Raw genomic sequence first — 18849 nt, 5'->3', positions numbered from 1 at the left:
TAATTTTCAGTATTACTTTTTGAAATAAACGGTTATTATTTTCTAAAAACGATCGCTATTTTAAGTGATATATATATAAGTTAGGGTAATATTATCACATTTTGAAATATTATAAAAACATTTAAATTCTTTTCATTAAGTTTTAATCAAAGTAATGACCTAATGAATACCTATTCTGTAGGTATTGAAAGAAAAATCTCCAAGCTATTATATTTTTTTTTTCTTTTTTAGTAGAGAAGTGCAGTAAATTAATTACTGAAGATTATATTAAGTTTTGGAAATAAGAAATTTCGACATGAGGATTTACAATTGTCTGACACAAACAGCGTTGTCTAGCTTGACAAAGACGAGGTATTTAATGGATGTTCAATCGAGCATAGTGTCCATATTTTAAATAACGATTTTAAAGTTTTCAATGACTTTAATAAAGTCTAGCCATGTAGACGGTGAGTGCGTTCTATATTAGTTTCATATTTTATTCTAATTTTTAATATAAAGTTAAAATGCATATATGTTATTATTCTATAACCATATAATACATATACCTATGCATCAAGTTATTTATTTAGTTTATAAATATATAGTAATATTTATTTATCCTAAATTAAAAAAAATACTGAATAACTAAAACTAATACGACTGGTTTTATACACCTAAAATTAAATAATATCTCAGTTATAAAAGTAGGAATAACTTCCTTGCACCTCTAAACTTATATTAATGTTGGACTAGCGCATCCGAAGGTTCTATTATCTTTTTCCGGCCATTCCCTTTTCTAATGAAGTTATAAACTAAACGTTCGTGCACCCCTTATATTTTATTTTTTTTTTCGTGATAATATTCTAATTTCTAGTTCCTTAAACAAATGTTTAAATTAACAAAATATTAGCTTAATTTAATGGTTCATCATCACTTAAGTAAAATTGTATTAAAGCTTATAGGTATCTCATTACTGTAATATTATAATATTAATATAATTCATTTTCCTAGTTGTAGATTTTACTTGCCGTCGTTAGGATTTAAAATTAATTACTCATAAAAAAATAACATTGTTTTTAGCTAAATATTTTTGTGGAATTATCAGAAATTATATTTATGTGTAATTCAGTAATAGATACTAGATTCTATATTTTGTGAAAATTACAATATTCAAGCACACCAACTGATCACTGTGTTCATATTGGTTTATAGAAATGGCACCTCGTTGATTTTTTCCAACCTTGCTCATTGTTTTTGTAACATGATTAATTTGTTTGTTTTAAAATATAAACTGATGATCTAGTATGAAGTATATTACTTCTGTACGTGGTTTTAAATTATTAAGAACCAACTATTTAAAGAGCTTTAATATGATTGACAGAAGCGATATTGGTTTGGACCAGATAGTTGGCTTTGATGGCTTACTTAGTTTTGATAACATGGTTACTTGTGCATTTTTTAAATTATCTGAGCACATTTCAATCGCAAAAGTACATTGTGTATAATATATATGTGTCTGAAAAAACATGACCTTCTTTGGCAGTTTTTTAAGTATGCATGAGATGAACTGGTCGAATCCAGATGCCTTTTTTGGGTTAATATTGGTGTCAATTTCATGGGTAACTTCTAAAAGTGTCAAACGTTATTTTTTTTCTCTTGGTCCATAACATGATTGACATTGTACAATATCAAGTTTAGAAGCTTTATCGTTAGGTCAACGCATGCATTTTATCGTTGTATTTTTGTAAGGCCAAGGTGGTTTTGTAGCATTATTACTTATTAGGCTGCCAATTTTTAATGTTAGTTCATGTGAAGCCGGGACTAAAGGTTTGAATGAATTCAGAAACTCAATCAAATAGTGAATGACTTCATTATATTTACTACTGTATCTGGTCAATTCGTATGTTCTATTTTCGATAGTTATATTGTGAAACTGCTTTGTTGATTTTCTATAAAATATGATTTTTTTTAGTTACTACAATAACACAGTCACAAAATCAATCAGTGTCTTTTATAGTAGATGATTAATGTATAGATACTTATAATTATTTATCAATAAGTTAGATTTAAATGCAAAACCTATCGTCTATATTAATACGACCATTTTAAGAAATAGATCAGACATAGAAAAGGCATTCTTAAATTTTCTAAATTTAGATCACTTTTTTCATACAATTAACAGTTTAAGAATTCTATATGTTTTATTTTATTTATAAATAAACAATAATTTAACCAATGTTGAAATAAAAATAAGTTTTTAAAGAAAAAAACAAAAAAACATTAAAACAGACCGGTCATATTCGAGTGATGTACAACAAAATGCAGCTACTATTATTTATTTCATAACATATATGTAACTTTTAAAATCGTAAGAAAAAATAATCAAAATGTATCCAATAGTTTTTAAGTTCAAACAACCAGATTTGTATAACCAATACATAAACAAAAATAATTGTATTTATTATTATTACATAAGTAATAAAGTGGTTGAATATACCCGTATAATTATTTTAAGAAAAACAATTAGGAATAATTATGTACTTATGTCTTATAAATACACAAAAAGTAAGAAAAAAACTTTAACGTGTAACCATCTAAACCTAACATGCTAAATTGTATTATCACCAATTCGTTGCGATTATGTACAAAAAACATTTTACTATCATCACGGTCATATCTTCCTCTCAATAAACATAATAATAATTAAAAATTCCTTTTTATATAATTTATATATTTTTTATATTATCTATTTTACATTTTACTTATTCATTTAATTTGTTTTATTTTTAATATATTACGAGGAAAATTTTAAATACAATTATTTGGGCTGGTTTTAACTTTTAATTTTATTTTTTCATACAGTAGAAGAATTTATAATACACGTTTAGGGGATATTTAAAATTATGAAAAAATGCACGAAAGAGTACAAAAAATGGGTATTTTTTTTTAGTCATAAAAAAACCTGAGTTAAATTGAAATTATTTTTCCATAATAAATATTTGGACATACTAATAATTATATAATCTAAATACAATATATAGAAATTGAATAAATTATGTGTTTTTCCATAATCTAAGTAGTATAACTAAATGTAAAATTTGCGGAGAGTTGATTAAGAAAATTTAATCGCAATGCGGTTTTATTATACAGATTTAATAAAAACTAAAATAAACAATACATTTTGAGTACAATAATGGACTATGGGCCGCTGTTGACAAATAAGTTTGGGTACTGTCGGTGAATTATATCTCACAATACAATATGCCAATAAAACCCTCAGTCACTTTATCTCTTCTATTTTTTTAACAGTTATTATTCAAATAAAAGAAAGTTTAATATTCAAATATTTCTATTGTATGTTCCAATTGATATATATATATATATATATATATATAATATACAATTGTTTATTAAAAAAAAATCAATTGATTATTATGAATTATCGTGATAAACGTCTGCATATTTCCGACAAAATTATGTTTCTTAAAGTTATTAATAAGCTTTATGTAAGTATATTATGAGTAAATTTTTAGAATTGTAATCAATAATAATAATTAAAAAAAAAAAACTTTTTCATACGAGTATATATTTCTATGTTAGCAAATTGAAGTTTCTCCAAGAGAAGTTTCTTTCTTCGAAATATGTTTTTTATTATTCAAAATAGGTTTTGCAGATTTAATTTTGTTTTTGTACTCAAATATTATAAATATTTGTCTAATTAATTATTTAAATTTAAACATTTTTTATACATTAAAAACCTAAAATTAAACTTAATAATATGCTTTAATATTATATATGAATTAAAACATTTAAACTACTATAGATATTTCGAGTAACTACCTTGAATTATATATCTACGCCCAAATAAGATCATTTAGCAATAAAATAAATGGTAAACATTTGCTAACTTAAGATTAAAATGGTTATCAATATCATTAAAATTAAACTAAAACCAAAACTGTTGAATTTATATGAATAAAACATAAAACCATTCTTAATAAATAAATAATAAAAGTTCTCAGGTTAACGGTTTTCAAGTATAAATATTCAAAATGTTATTTTCGTAAAATGAAATAGCGTGATAATATTACAATGAAATATACTATAAAATCGTTTTAAAAAATCACAATTAGACATTTTAACGTTTGATTATATAATATTCTACCTATTCTATAATCAACGATTTAACTAAAGTTATATATCAAACTATATTAATGGCAAACTCTTGAAAATGATTACCTAATAAAATGCGTCTTTTGTTTTGAAACATACAAAAACAAAGCAGGATAAATATTATTTTCATGTTATATAAAGACGGAAACAATATACTTCATTATATTTATTTACCAAATTAATATTTATCATATCTATCAGTTGTGCATACATAAAACAATGTTAGTTTATTTTATGTGTAGAGTTTGCTTACAATTAAATAGCAACTATTAAATAATAGATTTATTCTACAAAAATCCCATGAATCAATAATATATACCTGAAATCTGATATTGTATAATAGTCAAAATGTTTTTTTATTTCGTGTGATATACTTGTTATCCAAAAATGAAAACCCAGTACGCCGAACAGACAACATACAAGCCTATGATCTGACCGGTGACACATATTTCGTGGTGACCCCATCGGCTGCTCGGACAAATCATCCAGATCTCGGTAATAATAATGATAATTAAAAAAAAAAAACCACAAATTGGTATAATAATGTCAACAGATAGAAGACGTTTGTGAACTATTCTAATTTCGATTTTTGACACAGTAACGTTACCTATTACCCGTTTAAAAAATCATTACTGTCGTTGTCGCCCACATGGCAATGACGTGGTTTCTTTACATTATATTATACGACACGCTCTGTCGCGTTTATCGACCGTATTGTCGCGCTATATTGTTCGCAACAACACAATATCGTATAATATTATTACTATATAAGATTGCGGTATTGAAAACGGTATGTCGGTTAAAATTCAGCTATATATATATATATATATATATATATATATATATAATATATATAATATTAGAACTCGAACACGTCGCGCCGCGCGCACAATATATACCTACGCCGGCGACCAGTGGCATCGATACGAGTGAAAATATTATAAACTATTATTAAAATCGCGCGTACAAGTCGTCGTCGTTGTCGGGAAAATCGTTTGGAGCGTGCGTGTGATCGCGTGCGGGTGTGCGCGGACGGGGGTACTCGATGAGGGGGAGGGGTTGGAGAGGCTGGCGTCTGGCACCGTTGTATATATACCTAATAACACTTTTGCGCGTTATAAACGGAGGCGGCAAGACGTACGTGACCGTCGGTCGTCGGGCCGATAATAAATTCCGGTCGCCGCCAAAGTCCCGTATGTTAGCTGGGCGGCGGGCCCCCGGACCGGCAGAAAAATCCCGGGAGACCCGCACGCCGGCAACTACACTCGTTTATTATACAAAATGTTGTGTGTGCGCTTAAAAATACACGTCGGTGGCACGTGAAAACTTTGGGACGCGTGTGCGTCCGTATCGGCGGCTACCGGTCCTGTGGTCTAGCGGGAGTGTGTGTATGATGGGGGAGGGGATGAGAAATTAATATTCGAACCAAAGACCCGCCGGTGCTCGTCCGCTACACCGGCGGAAGACAGCATGCATATCGTACCCGAACGCAAATCGTGCAGTGTTATAGGTAACGCGTAGTATTACTAGTAGTAGTAGTAGTAATAGTAGTAATAGTAGTAGTAGTAGTAGTAGTAGTAGTAGTAGTAGTAGTAGTAGTAGTAGTAGTAGTAGTAGTAGTAGTAGTAGTGGTGGTGGTAGTAGTAGGGTAGTCGTCGGGTACCGCACCTACCGCGGGTCGTAACTACAATGTTGTACAAGCATCACCACCCGCCACTGTACACACGGTTTAATGACGATTATTATTATTGTTGTTATAAAGGCATAGGTACTATTATTATTATTATTATTATTATTATTATTATTATCAAGCAGCAAAAGTAATAAGCCGGGGAGTATACGAGATAACATTGTGTACGTCGCGCTGTACTCGGACGAGTTCAGTCGAATAAAATATAATGGAACAATTTAGACGTCGGCGTACTCGAGTGGTGTTTTTTTTTCTCGGCTTACAAATGCAAAACACTTTTGATACGTTGAGCGAGCCGCCACATAATTTTATTATCGAGTTTCCTATGTGGAAGTGAGGGAGGCGGATTACAACAAGTTAAACACAACTTTACGATATTGTACGATTTCATGGTTTAAGGTTTGATGAAAACTATGTTTAACATAAAAAATAAATGTGATTTTCAAATTTATGTGATTTCTTATTTTGACTTTATTTTCAAGCCTTATAAAAGCTTGGGTGGATGTAAGTATGCCTGTTCCATGCCTTGATAAATATTTTTGAGCTATATGATTAATAAGCGTTATATATTTTATGGAAAGATATTCAAAGGCTTATAATTTTTGAATCTTTTTGTATATATTTTTTTTTCCGAATTAAGTAATTAATAAAATTACACTAGGCAATTGACGTGAAAAATACACAATCATTATTGCCTTATATTATTCTGCTTAAACATTTATGACCCTATATTGCCTATACATTACGCCGTCTGAAAAAAATCTGGATATAAAATATATGCTCATATTGAGAGATCAACTTGGATAGCTTTATAAAATTTTATTATAATTATGTTAAGTTATAAATCTTATTATAATAATTTTAAAACAATTATTATTATTAAAATTTTATAAGTACAGTTGAACTTCACTTTACCGCACAGAACAATCGTTTAATAATTTGTATTTCACATAATGAATTCCCGAGGGAAATTGTTAACGGCGCGGCATTATCGTAAAAAAATTAAACGATATATCTAAAAAGGTTATTTTAATTAAAATAATTAATTTATCCATTAAATACAGTAAAATAACGAAGAAAATCGATGTTTAATTCAACCGCAAATATTTTAGAAAAATCAACTACTATTATAGAGCATTACTAATGGTTTCAAGTATACACAAACTCGTTGAAAGAAATACATTAAAAATAAATTAACAAAAACGTATTTAAAATTATATATTATTTTATTCATTTTAAAATTGAAATATTTTGAAGGTATCACAATAATTTATATTACTAGTTTACTGCAACTGCATTTAATGACATATAATGATAATAAATCTATTTTAATTTATACGTTCTATTATATAGCTACATTTAAAATAATATAAATATTTTTTTTAAATTATATTATACTAGGCACAACCCACAAACCAATAAAATAAAATAATTAATGGTTATAAAAGTATAACATTTACGTTAGTACTTTCATCAAAAAAGCAATATGAAGATGTCATCTCAAACAGACGACACCATTATTTTGTTATATTTTATAAAAAATATCTTTCAATCTGTTGTGAAACGCCATATTGGACAATAATATGCTCGAGATAATAAGTATATTATGTTTCGGGTACTTATAAATTTTACTTATTACCCTAAAGTTAAATAAAATGTTGATATTCACGTAATACAATTATTTCTGGAGTTCTTAGATTTAAAAAAAGCATAATTATGTTCAAACACATAAATTCACAAGAAAATAATTTAAATAATAAATAATAAATAAATATTTTTTAACGCTATAAATTTATAGTATAATCAGAATTTAAAAAGAAATGGGTCTAAAACTGTTAGTATAATTTATTTGTTTAGAATACTTTACGAATTCGAATATGTTTACAACCGATGTAAAACTAAACTGATGATAGGAAAAATACGAAAAAAAAAGTTTAAATCATGATTATAAGTTTTAATAAATACAAGAGAAAGGATTTACCAAAGAAAAAACTGAATACCATATGTAAATACTAACAGCTCCAACTGTGGTTGCGTAAACTTTTGTATGATCGGAAGAAATATGTAAATACGTAATATTTTATCATTGATTTTTAAAAACAACTATATTTTTCTTTTTATATCATAATATTATGTAGAATTTCAAAATATCAAAAATTTATTTTGTAAGTGTTTTGTTTATTTCTTTACTGCGAATATTATTTAAATTAAAGTCATTGTATTTATAATTCGGACAAATAATTATTATGTTCTAAAATGCATGTAAAGGAACCTTATTCAAAAGTGTTTTTATTTATTATATAAAGCTTAAATAATTTATTAAATTAATCGAAAAGATCTAGATTAAATTTACAATGATTTATTTTATATATTATAATACCATTAAATAAATCGTATTGCCTCAAGGAATTATCAATACAATAATCTTGTTTTAATTCTGGTTAATTCATTTATACGTGACCAATAATTACTAAATTTTATCTTTTTAATTTTTAAAATTATCTCTGTGTTTTTGCAACTAAACTACCGTTTTCATTAATTTTATAATAACTATTGTACAGTATTATATATGTATAAATTAATTTATATATATACTGTTAAAGTTTTCTTTAAATTGACAAAGATAACATCAACATAGTAAAAAAAGAAAGTTACATTATAGGAGATAAATTATTTTAAAAGTTAGAAAATAAAATATAAATATAAATATATAATATAATATTTATATATATTTATATGCATTTGATGAATTTAATAAAAATTGTATCATCTTTATTATAATCCAAACGATTTTTTAATTAAATAAAACATGTTTACTAAAATTATATAAAGTTTTTTTTTTATTTATTAATTAAGTGAAAAATATATACCTATTGTATAAAAGTTATAGAAGTATCAATATTTAAAACCTAATAAATTATAGAAAGAAGAAATATTTCTTCTTTTTTTTTCTTCAAAAAAAAAAAATTATAATTTTACCTATAATACTTAAAATCTATAACTTTAAATATTATGGTTATATTTGTTTGATAAATGTCAGATTTAACAAAGACCGATTTTTAAAAAAAAATAATCGCTTATCTTCTATTTTAATAATCGTTATATTATAGATTCCATTAGACATTATGTCGACCTATCATCAAATACCTACCGTGTTTATTAATAATTCTCGTAATAATCTTAATATACTAATTAAATGTACAACTATATTATGCCGCTTTCATTAAAAATTACTAATGACCTAAGAATTCAATTTTAACATGTAATTACTCCACCTCATTTTAAAATGCCCTAAAATTTTTTAGAAGCGAGATTGCTTATTGTCTAATTTTATATCTTCCAACATCCCTTTCGACATCCAACATATATTCTCATTTCAACGAATTAATATTTTACTATCTTATTTAATCATACAGGCTATATAATTTAATGTAGCTAATTATAATTATATATAATATTATGATTATTATTTATTTTCTTTTTCTGTATACCTTTAACACTATATATCCTAATCCTATTTGTCAAAACTAATTGTATAAAAAAGTTTAAATAAATAAAAAAAAAATCATGAAAATAAACTTACACTTAAATAATGTTTATTTTTATTTGAATCATTTTAATTGATTTCGATAATGAAAAATTAAAACTATAAAATATTAAGGCGGCCTTTTTTAAAATTAATCTTAAAACAACAATTGAAAATTAATTTAATGAAAAAAAATATCAATTTATATTTCGTAAAAATTGATAGAAGAATTTAATATTTAAATATTAAAATATTTAAAAACTTTGTATGAAAAAGCCAAGTTGTTATAATAATATTTGATTAATTAAAATAATAATGTGTCCATGAAACGTGGTTTTTTTTTAAAGGTATTTTCAATAAGTAAATTGTTACAGAATATTTTTGTAATTTAACATGATTCCTTGACGTCTTTACTCAAATCAATAATCAAGTATATTAAAACAAATGAATAATTTGTATGCAATGAGTTTATATATAACAATAGTTAAAAATCCATTTTTAATTATTTAAAAATTATTTTAAATAATATACAAGATATATCATCCACCACTCACAAAAACAGGTTTCAAAAAAAAAAAAAATGTTTTGTCAAATCAAAAAAACATTAATCATTGTAGTATCTTTTTTTTTTTATCAAACGTTTGTATAAGAATTTTATAGATATACTATTATCAAAATATATTGGCGCTTTTCGTACATTTATAGACTTTATTTATTTAAATTTCCAGTTTTATAATTTTTTTTTTAAATATGATTCCAATAATATCATATATTATAGTAAAAAATTAGTTTGATAAAAATATAATACATAATACTTTATAGATAATAGGTATAATGTAATATCAACAATTATTCAGAAAAATAATTTTGTTTATTAATAAAATCAGTGACATATTTTTTTCAATGATTAGTGGTTAGTATTATAACTTATAAGATTTAATTTCTTTATATCGATTTATTTTTAAATTAAAATGTGGTTATTTGTTTTTGTTTTTTTATTTACATAACACGAAACACAAAAACGACATTTAACAGTTATCAATATTATTATTTAATTAATAAAATGAATCATTTGTTCTAATATATGTAATTACACATTAAAGTATGCATATATACATAGGTATTATCAAAAATAATAAATAATTCGTAATTTAATTTTTATAACAATTTGAACAAAAATTCCAAGCATAAGGATGTTACTTAAATTATATAGTCTAAATAATAAATGAGATAAATGATAAAAGAGAAAAATGAATAGTCTAGAAAATGTTTTCGTTTTTGTATACGAAAATTGAATAGTCTTTTTAACGTGTCAAATTATAATTTTAATGATTTTCTCGAGCTTTAAATGTTATGTGTTAAGGTCCAGAAATACAAATAAACAGTAATGCATTCAGTAGATCGTTTAAACTATACTGCATTATGTAAGATACACGTATATTATCTATTACATGGATCGATAAAAGTTATGACTTTATGAGTGCATTACTTATATATTCGGAGAGTATTTTTTTAGTATTTTTTTTTTTTTTTACAAAACCTCACGCCCAAAAAAAGTCCTAGAAATGGAACACTTTGATCATATCATTAAAATAATGTGGCTAACATTCTACCTTTGCCATTGCCACAGCGGGAAACGAATCCCAAATCAATTGCTCCTCTTCTCCTTGGTTGCCCCGTCTCTGTCCCTTGAATATTCTCGAAGCGGTCAATGTAGATGCTCCCATTCCATCACCGACCAAAAACACCACGTTTTTCGCTCTTCCCATTTTACCCTCGTAGCTGGCCAACCGTTTTTTCAGCGCAGATCTGGCCTCTTCATACCAATGGTCGCGACCTGAAAAAAAAATGTATATCTGTAGTACAATATAATAATTCAGCTGTTACATGCACAAATTAATGTCAGCCGGATATATATTAAAGGTACAAGTCACTGTATTCACTGATTATAATTTCGTTACACACAGTAGAAACGTTTTAGTCGTATAATACTTTACATTTTTAGTATAATAATTTATTATTTTTTAAATTTTTCTAAATTTTATTGACTTTATAAGTTGGTTCCTTTTATTTTTTATTTTTAACAACGTATATATTGATTTATTTATGATGAATAGATTAATTTAATTAATACAATTTCTTTGTTTTTTTAATTGAAAATCTAAAGGCAATCAAGTTTAGAACGACACATTGTTAAATATTATAATCAGCATATTTTACATAGTTAGTATATTCGCAAGACGTTAAATGTTTACATTTAATGTAAATATTTATAGTTTGAAGACTTTGGGACTTTTAATTACTACTGCTGTGTTCAAAGGAGAAGAATTTCACTTCGTTACCTAGTCGGAAAATATTGACGATGCAATTATAAAGATATCGACTACCTCGACGATAGCATATTTTTAGTGTTAATCCAATAACCTTTATATATATATATATATATATATATATTATTATTATACTATATTCCATTATATTTAATAATTATATTACGAGCATTTTTATTTTTATTTTTATATTTTATATTTCTTAATATCTTGAAGTAAATCGTATTTCTAAAAATTATTCTTGTACATTTTTTTTCGAATACGAAAGTTTAGCGTGGAACAATAGTGTACAAGTAAACAATGGTACATTGCCATAAATAAATGTTTACAAATGTAAACAGTTTATTTAGAGATTAAAATAGCAATTACTATAATCTAGAGTCTAGACCATTGTTTTTAAACTTTTCTATATGAATTAGTTAAATTAATTTATTTTTCAATTGTCTGTTACTAATAAATATAACATTGACTTGCAACAAAAAAAATAATATGGATACATTTATAAAATATGGTAGAAAATACAAAGATCTAAGCAGATCTGTTTATCGAAAACGTTATATAAGTCTTGTATAATTTTTAGGTCATTAGATTGTTATAATATTATGAAAAATTATTATCATTATAAAAATGTACTTATAGTAATTTTAAAGAAAATCGGAATATTTCTCGAATATTTTCAAGGCGATAAAACTTTTTTTCCAAGAACGCGATATTGTTTATCGCGACTAAACGGAAATATATAGGTATTTTATCTTAAATGAGTCTAGCCCCCGGCAACGTTTTGGAAAATATAAAAACGCAATCGATACATAACCGCTTCGCGTTAATGGTATGTTGACCAAGTGTGAAACGGAAATAAACAAAAAAACAATTTTAAATTGACGAAATAACAACCGCGTGTATATATATATATAAGTACATCGTTCGGTTGTTCGGTACCTATTTCGATGGTATTACATATTGTTCGCGGTATAGGATACTGTATTGGCATATATACCTATTGTTTTTTGTCATCAAACATAATATCGCAGAATGTTTAAAACGTATTATTGAACACTGCGATTCGGTATTGCGGCATTGCCATAACTATATTTTGATACAACATAGCATTGCGCGAGGCAATATTTTATGCTCGTATATGCCGGCCGAAAACAAAGAACACGGAGCATATAGAGTTCGTTGTACGGACAAATGTGTTGTAAGAAGTGAAAATGGGGTGTTTGAGAACAAAGTCGTACCATTTGTTCCGGTTTGCCTACGTGTGATTATTATATTTCTGTACGGTAACATAATATACCACGGCGTGTAATACAAATTAATTTAACCAAACGGCGTCGTATATTGTTTTCATTTTGAATGATTTTATGAAAATGAAATGCAGGGGATTACAATACCTACGTAGATAAAATGGAATATGTACCTACACAATTACGATCTGTTATAAGTAAAAAAAATGATTTTGTTTTTTATTTTTATTTTTTATGCTCACGTTAACTCGGGTTGAAATTTAAAAAAAAAGTACTAAATGTATTTGATTTGATACCAATTGTTTTGGATCCGTAACGGTGCACACCGGTGATAATAAAACGAATAAAATCGGTCCATTAACAAAGAAAATACATAAAATAAAAATGTGCTTTATAGCAATTCGGTTTAATCAGAATTCCAACTAAATTATTTTATTTTTTTGAACATCGAAAAATGTCAAAATAAATTTATTATTCATCGAACAAGATTAATAATTAAAACTTTTTCAGTTTTTAAATAACAAACTTAAATTAGAAAATGCTTTTATAGGATTAGAGACAAAAAACTTACAATATATACGATCATTTTATAAAACTTAAATGTGGTGTTAAGAGATCTAGTTTCTGACTCTATTTGGCTACATAGTTAAACTTAAATTATTTTATTTTGAACAAAAATAGTTATTTTTATTTTTATCGGTTCTATATTTTATAAGTACTTATTATATTCACATAGAAACAAACAGCCATACAAAACAAATCATAAAACCTTTAATTTCATTTTTCCTATCAATTGAACAATTACTGGATACTTTTCACGCCAAATTATATATATATATATATATATATTATATAGAACACCATAATAGCTTCTAGAGTAAATAAAGTCTATCAGATTCATCAAACAGATCAAGAGGGCAATGATATCAAATTCACTTGTAATAACGTCACTAACAACATCAACTACAAAAATCTAAACACATTACATAGCAACAAATTTAATAAAACCAACCAAGTGGCAAGGATACAATTAATACTTTAATAGAAAATAAGAAATACGAATATATATTTTTTCAGATAAGTAAAAAAAAAAGAAGAAAAAACTTACTCTACCAGACAATATATAACAAACATTCTAACATGACAATAAAACAGTAGCTAGCTAATTAAAAAAAAAACACCGTTCTCATCATGATGACTATTATAAGACGATACAATTATTTAGAATATCATACTTCAAAATTATTAAAAATAAAATTCACACTGAAAGTATTTACAATATACAACGAAATATATTTTATTTATTGTTATAAAATATTAACTCGTAACCAAAATGTTAAAAAAAATTCAGTACCATATTTTAAACCTAACTCTAAACTTTATTATTACAATAACATAGGTACATTTTATTATATTTTATCAGCTATAGTATTATAACAGAATTGACCAATCGATCTTATCATAGATATATAATTGAATATAATCATAACATTTCTTTTTTACATACACTTTTTCCCTTTTTCTTCACTATATAATTTGTACATATTATTTTGTAATAATCATACATTTAGTATCTTATATTCATATAATTATTTCAAAAATAACAAAAGATATCTATATATAATATATATATATATATAATATTATATTATATTATATTAAATTATATGAATAAACCAATAAAATTCGGTTCAAAAACATTTTAAAAATATACACGCCACATAGAAAATACGTATTATTATAAGATATGCATATATTATAACAGTTGTATAACTATTTTAAAAATTATCATTGTAAAACCATACGATATATTTTCAATTATGTAAATCGATAACATTTCTAAAATGTTATAGTGTTATATGTATAAAATATAATATAAATTAAATGCAATTGAATGCTCTGTTAAAAATCAAAATTAAAAATTAATTTTTGTAATAAAAAATAATTACATAGGTAAATATTTTTGTATGTCTTCGTAGAACTCAAAAGTTTATTAACTATGAAAGGTAAGTAGCAGACATTTCACCGTATAACAACCTATACAGGAATTCAAGTTTTTAAGTTCCTCAATTCAAACAAGGATATAAGAAATGGGTGCATAGCCGTATCATTCGTACCAAAGTTTTACTAAACACTACAAAAATATTCTACATGTCCTAACCATATACTAAAATAGACACGCTTATATACAGAATATCGGATAGAGACTAAACGTTTTGTACAATCAATACATATCAAAAGTGAAGACGATACTATTTCTAAAATAGTTTATAATAGCTAATCAAAAATAACAGTAATACAACATTGTCTTATAGTTTTCACATCAACGTACATACACGTCTACGTTTGCCGCCATTTTTTACCGTGCGAACGAGTGTTATCTGTGTGTCCATAATCAAATTCACCAGATTAATCAAAATGTCGGGTATATAATTAAATATTTCGTATTAAATTCTCATACAACTAGAAAAAATAATATACCTCTATAGTCACCCCTCTTACTACATGGTCTCCAGCTTTCCTTCATTTAAATATCTTTCTTGTATTTTATTCCACTACAATATTTACAAAAAAAAAAACGAATTATGTAAATGTACCAACACAAATTATGTCAAAAGAAAATATTATGTAATTTGTGCAGAGTTAGGTATCGCATAAAATTTATAAATAATTTATGAATCGAGGTTAGTTGGGAAGCAAAATAATAAGATAATGATTAGATTTTGAAATATTCGCCAAAAAAAGGGTTAATTTATGTTTACAATCCTAAGTAACGTGTATTATTGTTTTTAGAATTAAAAAGACAGTTTACCTCTAGATTACCCGAAAGTTCTAGTGAGTTAGGTACCTACATTTTAATTCCAATGGGACTATGTCACGATCAAGGTAATTTAAACCAGACTAGTGTCCAAAACAAAACACAAGTGAGTAATGCATTATTTTTTACGTTACGTTAAATCTTAGAATACAATAAATAACGATTATTCGATCACAAAACAATGTGTGGTTTAACAGCGTTCAATAGTGTAACTTATTATAATACACAAGCTATATTTAGTTTTAATATGCGTTATAAAAAATGTTTCCTTATCTAAAAATTTTTCTACAAAACAAACATCATCACATTTTAGGCTAAATATAAAAAAAACGTAAATAGATCTAAAATACTTGTTGAATTAATTTTTAACAAGTATTAAGTTAAGACTATTAGGTATTAATTAAATTAAATAATGAACTATTAAATTTGAAAAAGAACAGAGAATTTTAAAAGTTACATAAATGTTGGCTAATTGACATTCAATTAAAATGTATAATGGGCTGCGAATTGGAATGTTAATTTTACCTATATTCTGCTATATTCTGTACTAGCTGTAAAGTGGAATTATTTTATACTCACAATTTCTCAGTATAATTTATGAGTTGATGATTAAATGTTAAATGCATAATATATATAAGACAATACAAATGTTTACGAGACAGTTTTTGGCAAACAGAAAATTAATATACATCCAATTACATACAAACTGCATCCATAAATGCCATGTGACGACAATGTACACCAATGGTTTGACCCAAAACCTTTAAAGTGTTATTGAAAATGTAATAAACTTTAATGGTTACATAGGAAATACAGAGTATTTTTCAATTTTAATATTTATAATAAAATCTTTGAATAAATAAAAAAAATAATAATAATGGATTCATTTATGATTTAGAAATCACTAAAACAATGAAAGTATTTTATTTATTAGGTATAATAAAATTAAAAAAATTAAAAATAAATTTGAGTAATAATTGATTTTTTTTTTTATTAAAATAATAATTAAAAATATTTTACTTCAATAATATACAATTAATTTTGACAAAGCACTGATTGTTTTTTCAACTATTTTTTACTATTTGTACTACTTAGTGTCCTATATAAATACAAAACATTTATAAAATTAGTACTACCCTTTTTTAATTTAAATTATTAAGCAGATCATTTTTCTGAAATATTTAAGTATTAATTGTTAAAATCAAAATTCAAACAAATACTTTTTTAGTTATCTATTTATTTTTGTGTACTAAGGATTTTTGGTCCATAATTATGTGCTTAAAATATATGGGAACTAAAACAATTTTTAAAAAACTGTCAATATTTATAATTTTTAAAAATGGTCTAAATGTAATAAATACTATATCTAATATTACATCTATTAAATTTTTATTATTTTTAAAATAAACATTAATATAACCGAGAAATTATTCGTTTGACTTCGAATATTGAATTTGATAAATTAAAATTTTTCAAAAATTATCCACTTAATCTTTATCAATGCCAAATTAAATAGGGGTTCTCAAGTATGTACCGCTTTTGTACTATTTAAATATTACAAAAATCGCAAGAATATGAAAATATGACCTTTAAGTGTATTTAAAAATTTAAATAAATTCACTACTTAAGTAAAAATAGGAGTGAGCATTTTTGGCGATTTATCCTATGAACAAATATTTATATAAATATTATGAAATCAATGTAAATCTAGGTATAAAAACAAATAATATATTGTTAAGATAAAGTTGTTGTTATACAAAATTTTCTGGACACTAATGGAGATGAAAATTGGATTTTTCATCTAAAAAATTATATAATAGAGTCTCAGTTTAGATCCTGAGTGTGATCTAATAGTATGTGTTTTTTTTATTTTTGCGTCATAAAATATACTTTTTTAGTAGCAAAAATGCACTGATAATTAATTTCGACCAATGTAATTTATAGAGTTAATTTTTATATGCTTGGTACTTAGGAGTTATGGATGGTAAAAATAAAAAAAAATATATGAAGATTTTTTTAAATTTTAATACTATTATTATAATAATTGGTTTGGTTAGTTTGGTTACCCTGGTTATCAAAAATTAAGAATGTTTTCACTTATAATTGTTTTTTGTCTAAACAATGATTTATCATTGAATTTGAATTTGACACGTAATCTATTACTGTTTGCCAACTCAATGAGAAAGTACATTCAGTTTCTATGATACTGCGCAGAGGATACTTTCCTTATTTTTAGATTCTGAGAGGAGCGATGAATGCATTGGTTTTTCAATGATGTGTGTTTTTATTTTATATGTCTATCGTCACTTTTTGGGGAAGTAAAAATACTTTGATTTTAAACTTTGAAGGTGGTTTCTGGTAGTAAATTGGATCTAGTTGATACTTTGGGGATCAAAAGTAAAAATATCTCAGCACTTTTTTAAAAATTGGAGAAAAAAAATAAGGAGGAACGAAATTAATTTCTTTATTTTTTATATTTGTCATGCGAATCAACAATTTAATAAACAATTTTCACTATGAATATTTATATATTTATTTATATTTATGTGATAACAAATGATAAACATATGGCCATTTCTTATTTAATGAAAAATGCATGAAAAACATAATAACTCAATAGTTATATTTTTTATTTACAGTGTGGTTGAGTTGAAAAAATATTTATTTATTTTTTAATTTACTCAGATATTTTTTAAGACTTTTAACATTATTAATAAACATTAAGCATTTCTACGATATTCTATCTCATTTTATTTTAATTTGAAGTTTATAACAATATAATATAAAATGAAATAAGTTGTTCCTTTTACAGAGAAAACATTTTCTTCTAAAAAAAGCTAAACATTACATAAGCTTTATTTTTTTTTATTTAGTTTTCAAACATGTCAACTAGTTATAAAGTTTTGAATGTAAAGTGCTTATATGTATTTTTATTTTTTAAATAATACTTTATATTTTTTATAATAATGTATTATAATAACATTTTTAGCCATAAAATCATCAGTTATAATTGCTTATAAATGGTTAGTAATAATTTGTAATATAATGCAGAAAATTATAAGTTCGGCTAGACAGTAGATATCATA

General features: G+C 24.9%; 1 protein-coding gene across 1 annotated transcript in view; it reads right to left on the bottom strand.

Moving 5' to 3' along the window:
- LOC132921962 (alkaline phosphatase-like) overlaps nucleotides 1–18849 on the bottom strand; it is a 210543-nt gene that overhangs the window by 155042 nt on the left and 36652 nt on the right. Inside the window, exon 3 of the mRNA XM_060985234.1 lies at nucleotides 10982–11205. Coding sequence (XP_060841217.1) covers nucleotides 10982–11205 — 224 coding nt within the window. The remainder of the gene's footprint in view (nucleotides 1–10981; nucleotides 11206–18849) is intronic.

Source organism: Rhopalosiphum padi, chromosome 2 (genome assembly GCF_020882245.1).
Source record: "Rhopalosiphum padi isolate XX-2018 chromosome 2, ASM2088224v1, whole genome shotgun sequence".
NCBI lineage: Eukaryota > Metazoa > Arthropoda > Insecta > Hemiptera > Aphididae > Rhopalosiphum > Rhopalosiphum padi.
Note: the sequence above shows the minus strand (reverse complement) of the source record. Positions and strands in the feature narration are given on the sequence as shown.